At 43.2% G+C, this 13,303-nt stretch overlaps 2 protein-coding genes across 3 annotated transcripts; one reads left to right on the top strand and one right to left on the bottom strand.

The window, feature by feature from the left end:
- The first annotated feature begins 1,827 nt into the window (after window positions 1-1,827).
- LOC111953929 (small ubiquitin-related modifier 1) lies at window positions 1,828-5,345 on the top strand. The gene is made up of 5 exons (XM_023973415.2): window positions 1,828-1,976; window positions 2,590-2,664; window positions 3,672-3,749; window positions 3,878-3,949; window positions 4,227-5,345. The coding sequence occupies exons 1-5, from the start codon at window positions 1,965-1,967 to the stop codon at window positions 4,293-4,295; spliced, it is 306 nt and encodes a 101-aa protein (XP_023829183.1). The 5' UTR covers window positions 1,828-1,964; the 3' UTR covers window positions 4,296-5,345.
- Window positions 5,346-7,288: 1,943 nt separating this feature from the next.
- LOC111953503 (frizzled-7-A) lies at window positions 7,289-10,608 on the bottom strand. 2 transcript variants are annotated; one of them, XM_023972820.2, is made up of 3 exons: window positions 10,267-10,608; window positions 9,605-10,042; window positions 7,289-9,556 (listed from the first exon to the last, which is right to left on the bottom strand). In XM_023972820.2, the coding sequence occupies exons 2-3, from the start codon at window positions 9,923-9,925 to the stop codon at window positions 8,198-8,200; spliced, it is 1,680 nt and encodes a 559-aa protein (XP_023828588.1). In that variant the 5' UTR covers window positions 9,926-10,042; window positions 10,267-10,608; the 3' UTR covers window positions 7,289-8,197. The 2 variants fall into 2 exon arrangements, with proteins under 2 accessions (XP_023828588.1, XP_023828589.1); XM_023972821.2 differs by having other exon boundaries at window positions 9,605-9,937.
- Between the last annotated feature and the right edge of the window lie 2,695 nt (window positions 10,609-13,303).

Genomic DNA, 13,303 nt, shown 5'->3' with positions numbered 1-13,303 from the left:
TTGTTTGCGGATGACGGGGCGCTGTGGAAGAGAGGGAGAAAAATTCCCCATACAGCCGAGAGAGTTCAAAGAGGTGAGAGAAGTTGAGCAGTGGTCTCTCAGTTGGGGCTTCAAGTTCTCAGTTGAGAAAACACAGACTGGGTTTTCTACTAGAAGGAATATTCAGGAGGAAATATACCTGAAGCTCTACAAGAGGAAGGTGGAGACGGTGGAAGTGTTTAGGTTCCTGAGGGTCTGATTTGACACTCAAATGACATGGGCGGAACATATTAACACAGAAGTTATCAAAGGAAATAAAATATTGAATGTGATGCGTTGCCTGTGCGGATTGGAGTGGGGGGGGGGGAGGGTCGGATAGACTGGCGTTAAAAACGTTATATATAGCAATATCAAGGTCATCACTGGACTATGGTAGTGTAGCATATGCATCAGCAGCTCTGACATCTTTAAAAAAGCTAGATGTAATCCAGGCTCAAGCTCTAAGAATATGTTGTGGAGCAGTCAGACATTGCTCGTCCTAATATTTCTAGATTTCTTAGCTCCATTCTTTGACTTTAGATTCATGTCTATTGTTGTGAATTGTTAGATATTACTGCACTGTTGGAGCTAGGAACACAACCACCCGCAATAACGTCTGCTAAATATGTGCATGTGACCAATAAAATTTGATTTGATTTGAGAGATGCCAATAACTAACCATGACATATTGGGTAAATCCTCAGGATATAAGGTCACACATCCTGCTGGAAAAGAAGGTGCTCCTAGAGTCCTGGGAGCATAAACCTGATCTGAATASAAGTTTTGGGTGGTTAGGTAAGGGCATAGTGAGAGAGGCGGGACTGTTTGGGAAGGAGTTCAGCCCCCCTGTGGGGGGTACTATGCTGCCTTGAATATACTCTATTCACTGATGGATCTAAGGACCCTAAAACAGGGAGGACAGGTGCAGCTTTTAGTGTTCCTGAGTTTCAGGTGGCAGTGACAAAAAGAGCATTTATCCGTGGAGTTGCTGGCCATACTCTTGGCTGCAGAGTGGGTGGAGGAGGTGAGGCCAGACAGGGTAGTCAACTGCTCTGACTCGTGCAGCACTGATGAGCTTAAATGAATTTCTGTCACAAAGCAGACAAGATGTCTTGTATGAGATTTTGCAGTGCCTGTTTAGGGTGAGACAGAGGTGGTTATTTGTGAGGTTCCTCTGGGTACCAGCTCATGTAGGAGTAGCGGGGAATGAGGAGGTGGATGTTCTCGCCAAGCAGGCTCTCTGACATCCTAATGTTGATACGGACATGTCAATCAGTAAAGCAGAAGCTAAGTGTTAATAAGAACAGTGGTTAAAAAGAAATGGCAAGCAATGTGGAACAGGGAGGGAAAGGGAAGAAACCTGTGTAAGATCCAGGAAAAGGTGGGGGCAGGGATGTCCACCGGTTGAGAAGAAGGGAGGAAAGTGTAATCACAAAGCTGAGACTGGGACACACAAGGCTCAACAGTACATTGAAATTGGTAGAAAAACATACAACTGGGAGGTGTAAACACAGTCAGGAAAATCATGGAGACAGTGGAACACATGCTATTTCAGTGCCAGCAATATGGGAGGGAAAGGGGAGTAATTATATTTAAGGAGTAATGGTATTGAAGAGCCAAGCTTAAGTGAACTGCTGAGAAAATCTTCAGAGGTGTAGTGTTTAATTATGTACTTAGTTTCCTTAAAATTAAGGAGACGAGAATAATTGGTATAATTGAGCACTTCCCTGTCTTTGGTCCACACTCCAGTCCAGCTGGGGGCGGTAAAGCACCTTGAAGTTGGTTCCCAACCGCCATATAAAAACCATAGACAAAGAAGACTATTCACTTTCCGGGTCAGTTTATTAATGGTACCTGCTTCTCAAAACAGCAAGAATCCCGAGGCAGTGTTTACATTTTTAACTAAACGTTTTGTGGAATAAAATAAACATCACAAGAGCAATACCATGTCAGACACGGTAGGGGCACAGTTTAACTAACGTCTTGCTTGTCTGTGAATTGGTTGAAGAGACAATAATGGTTGAGCAATGCTTGCTAGCTACGTTAGCCGCTATGTGGGCCGAGAAGAGTTGTGTTTACTAACACAAGCTATCTAGCTAGCTACTGTAGGTAGCTAGATCGAAAATAGTGCCACGGACAATGCACGAACGGTATAACATTAGGTTTTACTTTTGTAAAATTGTAACTAGCTATATGTCACATGGCTCTCCATTTGGTCTACTACGTAACGTTACCGGCAGGTAGCCTAGTGTTGGGCCAATAACAGAAAAGGTTGCTGGATCGAATCCCTGAGCGGACAAGGTAAAAATCTGTCGTTCTGCCCTTGAACAAGGCAGTTAACCCACTGTACCCTGGTAGGCCGTCATTGTAAGTAATAATTTGTTCTTAACTGACTTGCCTAGTTAAATAAAGGGAGAAAAAACAATATTCTGTTTGGCGACCATGGAGGGATTCATGACATGTTGACAGTGCAGTAGGCTGGCTGACTATGCTGATGTAATGTTGTATGTACATGTCAATGGGACACTTTTCTTACAGGAGTCTAACGTTGTTCATTTCTGTATATTCCAGGAGACAAAACCCTCAAGTGGAGATGGAAGTGAGAAGAAAGATGGAGAGTACATTAAACTGAAGGTGATTGGTCAGGTAAGAGAATATGGAGAAGTATGGATGCATCTCAGACAGGAGAGTTCCCTTCCTTGCCTCTATTCCTTTGCTATATGTAATATGAAAGGACACTGGGGGAGCCATAGGCCTTTTCTCATTTGGGCAAGATTCTGTACTCTCTCGGAGGCCCTCTCTCCTCGGAAACTGATAAGTGGTCGAAGAGAGTGTCAATTCGTTAGTTGACAAATAGAAGAGGGTCCTCCCTTCCTCGATAGCCTCCTTTTGGCAAGTAAGCGCAAGCAAAGATTTCTATAATTAGCTCATTGTTCTTTCTGTGGCAAAGGTGTATCCTACCTGAGTCCTTCCAGAATGAGTTTTGAAATCTGCCACACCCCCTTTGAATCAGCTATTGTTTTCTCAAAGGAGAAAAGCATGCAAACATTTAAAAACCATATGCTACTTATCCTTTTATCTATAGAATGTCTTTCACAACTAGCTAAATTTGTTTTTTTATCACTTTATGCATTTATTTTGGGATTCCGCCCTGTAAATGTCATTTRCCTGATGACACACCATTGGAGACTCATTTCATACAAGTGCATTTCCGTCCACTTTCCATCTCCTCGCCGCCTCTCCTCGATTACCTTTGACCTTTTTCAAAAGGAGGAYGGAGGAGAGAGGATGCAGGAGTTGAGTTAAAATCCAATTGAGAAAAGGCCACATCCTGGACTTAAAAGCATTTKAAATGGGAATTCTACATTGATCTTGCTATTTAGTCTGGGACTAGTGTACTAGGATCTAGTGCAACTCCAGTCCTCGAGTGCCTGATTGATTAATCAAATTGCATTGTAAACTGAAGATCATGATTAGATGGAGTCAGGTGTGTTGGCTGGGGCAAAACTGTGACACCAATCAGGCCTTCGAGGACTGGAATTGCTCACCCCTGATAGTGTCTGGGAAAGCACCCCTAGAAGCCTGGCACACAAGACTGAGTTGTGTTCACCAGTTAGAATTAGGCCTTTTTTTTCTCCTATCTTTACTTTCAGGACAACAGTGAAATTCACTTCAAAGTGAAGATGACAACACATCTAAAGAAGCTAAAGGAATCGTACAGTCAAAGACAGGTAGAGTGGTWGAGTTATGAAGCCAAACGATTGTCCCATCTCATTTTGACAATGTTGGTCAGAATTTCAGAAATAATATCATCATGTTCCCAGTATCTGACGCAACCATGTGTGATTCCTTCCTGCAGGGTGTACCAATGAACACCCTAAGGTTTCTGTTTGAAGGACAGAGAATCTCAGACAACCAAACCCCCAAAGAGGTACCCAACCCATCCCTCTTCCCTTGTATCATCCATACAACCACTAGCCTGGGTGCCAGGCTGTTTCTCTTGCCAAACCCTTATGGAATGGCAATTCCAAACCTGAACAGACTGGCTCCCAGGTTATACAACCACCACTGTGTCTCTTAAAATAATAATTTTCTAATTTATTACATTTTTTTTAGKTGACATTTCAATTTGTTTTCTGTGAACCTTGAACATGCTTGCAGATAAAACTTTCCYCTGCATCTTTGTCTGACTTTCTCTCCCTCCCCAGCTTGGAATGGAAGATGAGGATGTCATTGAAGTGTATCAGGAACAGACCGGTGGACTTTGGAATGATTAGACTTGCTATATTTTTTTCTCATTTTGAATTTTGTATGTATTTTGCTTTTGTGCTTTGCGCCATCTGGATCACACACTCTATTGGGGCTTCCATGTGCGAGGGCACAAAGAACGACTGTGTTAGAATGGGTAGACGATCTGTTCTTTCTCCTTTAAAAACACCTCGCACAATGAATTCTTCTCCCTCCTTTTACAATGCAGGTAACATTGTAGTGCAGACAGTGTCATAGCTGAATGTCCCCTATTGAGAGATGGCAYGCATACAATGACTGGTTTTCTCTAGACTCTGCTACACATGCCTCTTTCGCACCTAAAGTTGGAATATACCACCTATGAATGCTAAAGCATTGTTTTGAAACTGTTTAACAATCYCAGTTTCCTACCATTGATGGATATGGTGTAATGATATTTGAAATGTTTTTATGATCATGATGTATATTTTGCATCCAGTATGTGTGTAATAATTATTCATGTTCGGGGTCCCCCAACTGGCGGGACGAATTTGGCCCRCGGGTAATTTTATTTGCCCRCGGGCCAAAAACATTTTTAATTGTTKGACATAAGACTGTAAAAACACCAGCAAGCCTGCTACAAGTGATTTTAATTTTGGATATCTGTTTCAAAGAGAGATATGTGATCATATACAAATGTAAGCAAGGCTTGAAATGATTGTTTTAGTCAAATATATCTGGGCTTCTTGGGGTCAATTTGCAGTCTACAAATTATTCGGAATTATTTTCTGGCCCCTTGACCGTCCGTTCCAAGAAAAAATATCGACCCGTGGCTGAATCTAGTTGATGCCTTTCCTAGGTGTTCTTTTTATTTCTATTTGAATTTCACTGTTTAATCTCTGGCCTCTAATTGGACTTAAATATTTTTTCTTGTTTGTCTGTCCTTTTATCAAAATATGTCTTGCTGTATTGAACCACAACAGTAGCCACACACAGTAATGTCAATGCAACAAATGACTCCTTATGGAGGCATTGATCCGGATGGTTTGAAGCAAATAACGTTTCTTTTTTTTTGAATAAAATGTTTAACAAAAACAGGACTGATAGTTTSCAATTTTGACACKTGTATACCATTGCAGACCAAACAATGTTTTGAATTCGGACTGCAGGTTGGATTCCTGTCCACCAGAGTGCGCTCTCGCCATGTTTATGACAAGGAGTGAGTATTTGACATCTCACATTATGAAAACAACTTTGGCCATGTACATAGTCACATGCAGAGGGAATTTACTGTGCTGCCTGTCCTCCATTCAAGGCCTTGGACAATGGAAAGAGTGAAATGATAGTCTTAAAAGAAATGTCCAGTGTGGGGTTGGTTGTGTTTTTTTTATTTTTATGAATGTTGGTTCGAAATGTCACTTTTACTCCAATATGTAGCWGTGATGCTTCTCAATGTATGTTTACTCACTATCTTAACTGGAAAAGGCAAGTGTGGAACTGTAGAGAGGGAGGTTCCTCCTGCGTACATCACTGCGCTGCAGACGGAGCCAATATTTATTTGTAAAGCGTCCGATTTCATGGAGGCCCAGGGCAGGGAGAATGGCGTGGAGTTTGAAGGGGGGAAAGGAAGAGGTGGGGGAGTAGAGTCATTGACCAGTGACAGGGTAAGAGAAACAGCAGAGAGAGTGCAGGGGGGGGGGCAGGCAGAGAGAGACTAAGGGTCAGGAAACTGTATCAGTCCCAGGGTCCAGGCCTTGGGTTAAGACTGCCTGGAGGAGATCTGGTTTCTAAACCTGGGATACCTCACAGTGGCAAAACACTACCAGATGTGGGCCAGCCAGGAGACTGGGGGGAGGGGATGGTGTGTGAACTCACGATATGAAGAGTGAACGTGTCTCAATGCAATATATCAACTCAGTTACAGCCTTATGCCATTGTGCTTGCAGAACACTGAAAGTTGCTCAAATGTGTGGATCCTGACACCCAACCCTGACCAGTTACATCACCTTATAAAAATGTGAAACACAGCAAGAGATAATGACCTATAATTAGCTTGATGTTTTTGCATGTTTTTTAACATGCAAAAAGTCCATACTCTTTCAATCAGATTACGTTGACTGCAGGCATCCGTCCTTGATTGGAGACGGCAATATTATTTCGGTCTTTGCCGTTTTAAAGCTAATAAGATAGCAATAGTATGTTTTTCCCCAAACATTCTTTATATTGTTCAACAAAATCATGTCCGCTTGTTGGATTAGGTACTCTTCGTTTCCGTTGAACAAATGCAACAGTAATACGGTACAATGCACGTTCAGGTCATTATTGTAGGCTTACTGACACTCCAGTTGAACACAACAYGTAATAGATACAGAATAGATACCGCAAAATGTTGCCTAAAAAAAAAGAAAAAGTCTTTGTTACACTCCGCCCTGTCTAGGACACACAACCAAAACAAAAAGGGGAGAGGTGAACTCAAAACAAGAAAAGCCAAAAAGGAGATCTCACATTTCAGCAGGAAAGGAGATCTGCTCAAGGCTGTGTGTTGATTTCCTGTTCGTAAGCTTTAAGGGCAAATCCCCCTTTATCTCATCATGCTAGTTATTTGTTTTCTACAGAAATACCATATCTTTATCAATGGCTCTGATATACTGATATATTGACCTGACACCATTGGAGAGATACTATTCTGCTTGCCTGTGGAAGTTAGACCTGGAGGATAGAAGAGGAGACAACCAGAGAAACTAAATTGCAACACTGTATAACAGGGTAATGTGTCCACACTACAGCCTTATAGGGAGTATTGTGCAAGCAGATGTTAAAAGTAACAGGACGTTAGGTGTGGAATTGTTGATATTCCAAACAATGTTAAAACAATCTCTAGGCCTTCATTTAGAGTATACCCTTCTCTCAACTCATTGGATACGTTTTAGGAAGTCATCACAATCTCGCTGGTTTTACATTGCCTCGTTCAAGGATTTGTTTTAGACAAACATATGCTTAAAGCATCCAAAATGAACAGCAATGACGTTCAAGTGACAGCAGGTTAAAAACATACTTTTATTCTGTGAAACTGTACAAGTTACAAGCCATATTGCATTAGGAAACATCAAGTAGAAACAGCAAGATTATAATTCTTATAAATACATATGTTCTTTTGAAAAAGAGTGAATAATTACAAAATGTGGCCTGTAACGTGGCAATTTAATAGCAACATCTTACAGCTASACCAAGTCCCAAATGGCACCCTATTCCCCATGTAGTTCACTACTTTTGACCAGGGCTCTGGTCAAAAGCAGTGCACTATATAGGGAATAGGGTGCCATTTGGGACATATTACACTATACACAACTAAAAAAAGTGAGTGTGTTAGACATTTCTCTCTGTGCCAAGATGAATGTTCTCAGATGTCTGCGAGTTAGTCTAAAAGTAACATCAGCCACACGTAACAAAAACGGGCACATAAAAAATGTAAAAAGTACAGAAGCAAGGAATGGAATGCAGATTCCAAAAACCTTTGTAATTCCTTGCAAAACATAACATACATTGGTYTTGTCAGACAWTAGCCCTGTATCCTTGTTGCTCCTTGGATGAGAAACTCACTTCGTAATACAAAATAGTTCACATTGAAAAGGTCATGGCAAAACAGACACTTTCTTTGTTGCTGCTGTTACATCACTGGGTGGCACATTGTGGTTTAAATGAGATTATAGAATGTTWAAAAATGTTATGGGGGTTACTGAAAAGTTAAACCCCCCCCCCCAAATAATAAACAAATGTTCAGTCAATGGCTCATAAGGTTGTCAGGAGGGACATTCTCAAAGGGAAAGCACTTTTTTTCAGAGTTCAAATGTCCTATGTCCTATAGGAGGTGGGAACGGATATGCTCAGTCGATTTCATAAAAATAAAAAAATTAAACATGTATAACTCCTCCACGTTAACCTGCTATAAAGTTCATACGGTCGTCTCTCCTTGGTTGCTGTTACTGAGCCGCTTGTAAAACCTGCACCAACTCTGCAATGTTTTCCCCGACCAGATCCAGAACCCAGACGTGATGCCCACGATCATAGTCATCAGGTACTTGATCATGAACACCGTGAAGTCCGGGGTCATCGGGGCAAAGTTGTTGGCCGGGCACGGCACTGCGAAGCGTTTACACGTCTGCATGTGCCAGGTCTTCTCCCATTGGTCGCGGAAGGCCTGCTCGTAAAAGTAGCAGGCGATGACGATGGTGGCGGGGACRGTGTACAGGACGCTGAACACGCCGATTCTCACCATCAGCTTCTCCAGTTTCTCCGTCTTGGTGCCGTCGTGCTTCATGATGGTTCTGATGCGGAACAGAGACACGAAGCCGGCCAGGAGGAACGAGGTTCCGATGAAGAGGTAGACGAACAGGGGGGCCAGGACGAACCCTCGTAATGAATCCACGTTGTAGATGCCGACGTAGCACACCCCTGTGAGAAGATCCCCATCCACCTGCCCCATGGCCAGGATAGTGATGGTTTTGACAGCCGGTACCGCCCAAGCCGCTAGGTGGAAGTATTGGGAGTTGGCCTCGATGGCCTCGTGACCCCACTTCATACCAGCAGACAGGAACCAGGTGAGGGACAGGATGACCCACCATATGGAGCTAGCCATGCCAAAAAAGTAGAGGATCATGAACAGGATGGTGCAGCCCTCTTTCTTGGTGCCCTGGGCCACTGTCTTGTAACCGTCCTCTTTAAACTTGTCTATGCAGACCACTTTATCCTCCAGGAAGAAGCCTGCTGTATAGGCCACCGCCACCATGAAGTAGCAGCCTGAGAGGAAGATGATGGGCCTCTCCGGGTAGCGAAACCTCCTCATGTCTACCAAGTATGTGAGCACAGTGAACAGTGTACTCACACAACACAAGATAGACCAGATACCCACCCAGAGTTTGCCGAATTTCAGTTCCTCCTCGCGGAAATACATTAGTCCGTTGGGCTTGGTGGACTCGCATGGGGCACCACAGTCTTTCACCCCCAGGAATTTGTAGTTGAGGTAGGTTGGGACCTGAAGTTGTAGGGGACAGGAGAAGGGCTGGGCAGCAGGGCGACCGATGTTTGGGKGTARGGTCATGAGCTCWGGCAGGTTGGGAGTGGGGTCCGAGGTAGSGATRTCCGTGTCTGAAGTGTTTTGACCCACACAGATCTCCCCAGCGCCGTGGACGGGGAAGTTCTCGCAGCGGAGTCTCTCTGGCCATTGAAACCCGAACTTGTTCATGAGCGCCTCGCAGCCCTGGCGTGCGCGCTCGCACAGTGATCGACATGGGGGGATGGCCTGTTCTAGAACCTGTCTCTTATACACATCTAGATGTGTATAAGAGACAGGTTCTAGAACTGTGCACACCGGTGCGTACATGGAACACAAGAAAAACTTAAGGTCCATGGAACACTGGACCTTCACGAGCGGGTAAAACTGATGGACCTCCAGCCCCGCATCCTCCTGGCTTGTGTGTCCCAAAAGATTCGGCATGATGGTTTGATTATAGGCAATGTCCGTGCAGAGRGGRATGGAAATTKGYTGACAAAAACCGTGTTCTGGTATAGAAATGCCTTTCTCGCCATGATACTGACCGGTACACGGCTCCAGCAGAAGGCAAACAGTCACCAGCGCGCACCCCGTTATCCAAATCCACTCACAGGTTATCCTTACCGCCATGATAGCAGCCCCCTGTGTTCAGAACAAAAAAGTGTCTTAAGAATATTACACCGGAGCTGCAAAAAGCCCAAGTCGAACTCAGTCCACAAAAAGGTTGAAATGTCCTCTCTTCTCCGTCTATATAAAAAGGGAGAGGAGCCTAAAGTTAAAACAAAGTTAAATGTTTGAAAAATGCCCTCGGTCGCTCTCCCCACATTCCTTATGCCAGTGTTCATAGAACTCTCCAAGAAAATGGAGGATTGCTGGTGAGGGATTTTTTTATTCCAATCAAACCACTGAGAACCTGGGAAATTCCAATAAAGAGTAGTTTTTTTGTTGTTGAAGTTCGTACCTTTACTGACCTTCGTATTGGAAACAACCGTATGACTTGAAAATGGAATGCGTAGACTAATTTCTTCCAGATTCCCACAAATCTTCGTTACATCACATTATAGGTTGAAGCAAAGTTGAAGTCTGCAAAAACCTCATGGTTTTCCATCTCGCCTTTACAACTCAGCCAATGTTCAGCTCGAGGCGCATTAGTAGGCTATCTACTACGATTAACCCGGCTCAAAGTCTGAGGTAAAAGTCAAATCTCTTCAAAAAGTATACTACTCGTCAAACTAATTCTTMCCACACCGCTAAGACCGTGATCTGCCTTTCTGGAGAAACTTGCCAGATTGATTCCCCACACCATACTGAGTTTGATCGGTTTCTTGGTGCCCACACATGCGTCTTTTTAGGGGCGCCTTGAAACCACACTTTCTCCACCAATTGAAGGATTTGTTTTCTCTCCCATCTCGTCATTGATTGGAGTGAAGTGAAAAGGGTGGAGTTTTATGCTATCTTCAGCGATAACCTGGATGAGYTTTTTTAAGATGATTTGTTACTCAATTAAAATGGTGTAGAATATAAACGTTTTATATTCTATGTTGGGAGCGGGCTATAGATAATTTAGGAGACATTCAAGCATTAGAAGTTGAAAAATAACATTAGACCACCTATCMTACTCTTTTCAGCTTCTTAGACCTACATGAAGTAATTTATGTTATTTTGCATGCCTTATATCTCATTCTGTTTGTCAGGAAAGTGTCCAGGGTTAAACTCGTAAGCCAGGCCTGTGACAAAGTAGAGCAATAATTGTCATATTTATGGTATTGTTTATTTCAGAGTGGAGCCTATAGTTTCTGGTAAATCATCTTGGTTTATGGACTGCAGAAACTGTTAGGCAGCCAAAAACATTTTACTCATGACTTGATTCTCCATTAAGTATGTTATAGAATTTTGCACATGGCTTATTCATCAAATATAATTTCTAGTTGTTTGGTTGAGTTTTTCAAAACAAACATGTCCTTATAATGTCATTCTTGGTGGATGTCAGGTCGTTTTTTTGGAGGGTGTTAGAGATRGCCTTGCATGCCASTGATAGAGTMAAACTAATGGGCTGCTATTGTTGTAATGACCGACGCTGGAGATGAGAAGCAGGTACGGGGAGTCAASATTTATTCAGGAACAGACAGGTAACAAAACAGGAACAGCGTCAGCACACGGGTACACAACGACAAACGACAGTTAATGCTGAAGCCGGGAACAGAGCGGGAAACCAGACAGACAGAGGGGAGGTAATGACAGAGGTGATTGAGTCCACGTGAGTCCAGTGATCTCTGATGCGCGTGACGGGGGGATGGCAGGTGTGCGTAATGATGGTGGCAGGAGTGAGTAATGCAGGGGAGCCTGGCGCCTTCGAGCGCCAGGTAGGGGGAGCGGGAGCAAGCGTGACAATTGTACCCTATTGTATAGGGTGACAATTGTACCYTATTATAAAAACATTAGCCTCTCCTTATTCCTAAACATTTTTCATATTTTCCTATTGATTGGATATCTTCACACCCACAACAGTGATTATCATGAGATAGCAGCACATAGCCTATATGATGTAACCATGTGATGTATCATTTATGTAGTTACATAGTAGTAGTCTATCCTCTTAGAAAAAAGGGTTTCAAAGGGGTTCCTCAGCTGTCCCCATAGGATAACTCTTTTGGGTTCCATGTAGAACCCTCTGTGGAAAGGGTTCTACATGGAACCCAAAAGGTTTCCACCTGGAACCCAAAAGGTTTCCACCTGGAACCGAAAAGGGTTCTTCAAAGGGTTCTCCTATGGGGACATCCAAAGAACCCTTTTAAGTTCAAGATAKAACTTTTTTTTCTAAGAGTGTGGGTCTAGATTTTCCCTACATGGTTTTCATGAAGCTTGCTGTTTTGTATTGTGTGTGTAATATAATGACTGTTTGTTTTCTGTAGAGATGGTGGTCCACAGAGTTGGGAGAGCTTATAGGGAGTAAATGCCTTGATGTTTTCCATCCAGCATATGGATTTGCTGTTGTTCTCTCTCTCTCTTTATTTCTTCTACATTCTGTTTTTCAATCGAGGCTCCCAGAGCAGAGAAAGCCATACCGTACTACCCCTCCCGTCCTCCCCCTGTTCCCCTCAGAGAGACCAGCAGGACACAACCCCCGAGGTCTGAAAGTACAGCTATGTATTTATACCATCCCTCTGAATCTATGCAGCAAACCATATGGGAATGTTTTTGACTCAGGGCTGAAAGCAAGCTGCGTTAAAAAAGAGAGAGCTCTGTGTGCGTGTGTGTGCGTGCGCGTGCGTGCCTGTGTGTGTGTGTGGGCGGACATGTGTGTGTGTTTATACCTCAACTGTCACTGCAGTTTCTCAATGGGCCCTACTAGCCTAAAGACTACCACTGTTCCCTCTCCTATATGAACACATTATAGACCTTAACCCCAATCTCCATCTGTTATGAATGACTATACAGCTACAGTCTTTGTAATCTGTTATGAATGACTACACAGATACAGTCTTTGGGATCTGCATAATACGCCGTATCTAGGGACACACGCATGCTGATTCACGCTGTGGAAGGTCAATCTAATTGGGTTTTTATTCACCAGATAATCTAATGCCGTGTGTCATTATAATGATATCTAATTGCGACACCACTATTCCTTATCTACTGCACTACTTTTGACCAGGGCCCATTTGTGATGCAGACTCCAGATCTGGGTGATGGGTTTTAGAAAGCTCTGTTTTTGCTCTGCTTTACTGGCAACATTGTGTTATACCTAACACTATGCTGTGGCTGCTACAGAACCTAAGTAGGTGGCCTCTCCTTTTTGCCATCCTGTGACTATTGATTATTACCAGGGAGTGAGAATGAATATCTCGCTGCTAAATCTTGAAACATTGATGGGAAATGTTGGTGAGAGTGCCTTTGTCTCTATTGATCAATGTAGAGTATGCCAGAGCTTGCCAATACTTTCTCTTGTGCACAGTTCAAGCAGTATATTTTAATTCCATTCAACCACAACAATACATACACTACTGG

Source organism: Salvelinus sp. IW2-2015, linkage group LG27 (assembly GCF_002910315.2).
Source record: "Salvelinus sp. IW2-2015 linkage group LG27, ASM291031v2, whole genome shotgun sequence".
Classification (NCBI taxonomy): Eukaryota; Metazoa; Chordata; class Actinopteri; order Salmoniformes; family Salmonidae; genus Salvelinus; species Salvelinus sp. IW2-2015.
Note: the sequence above shows the minus strand (reverse complement) of the source record. Positions and strands in the feature narration are given on the sequence as shown.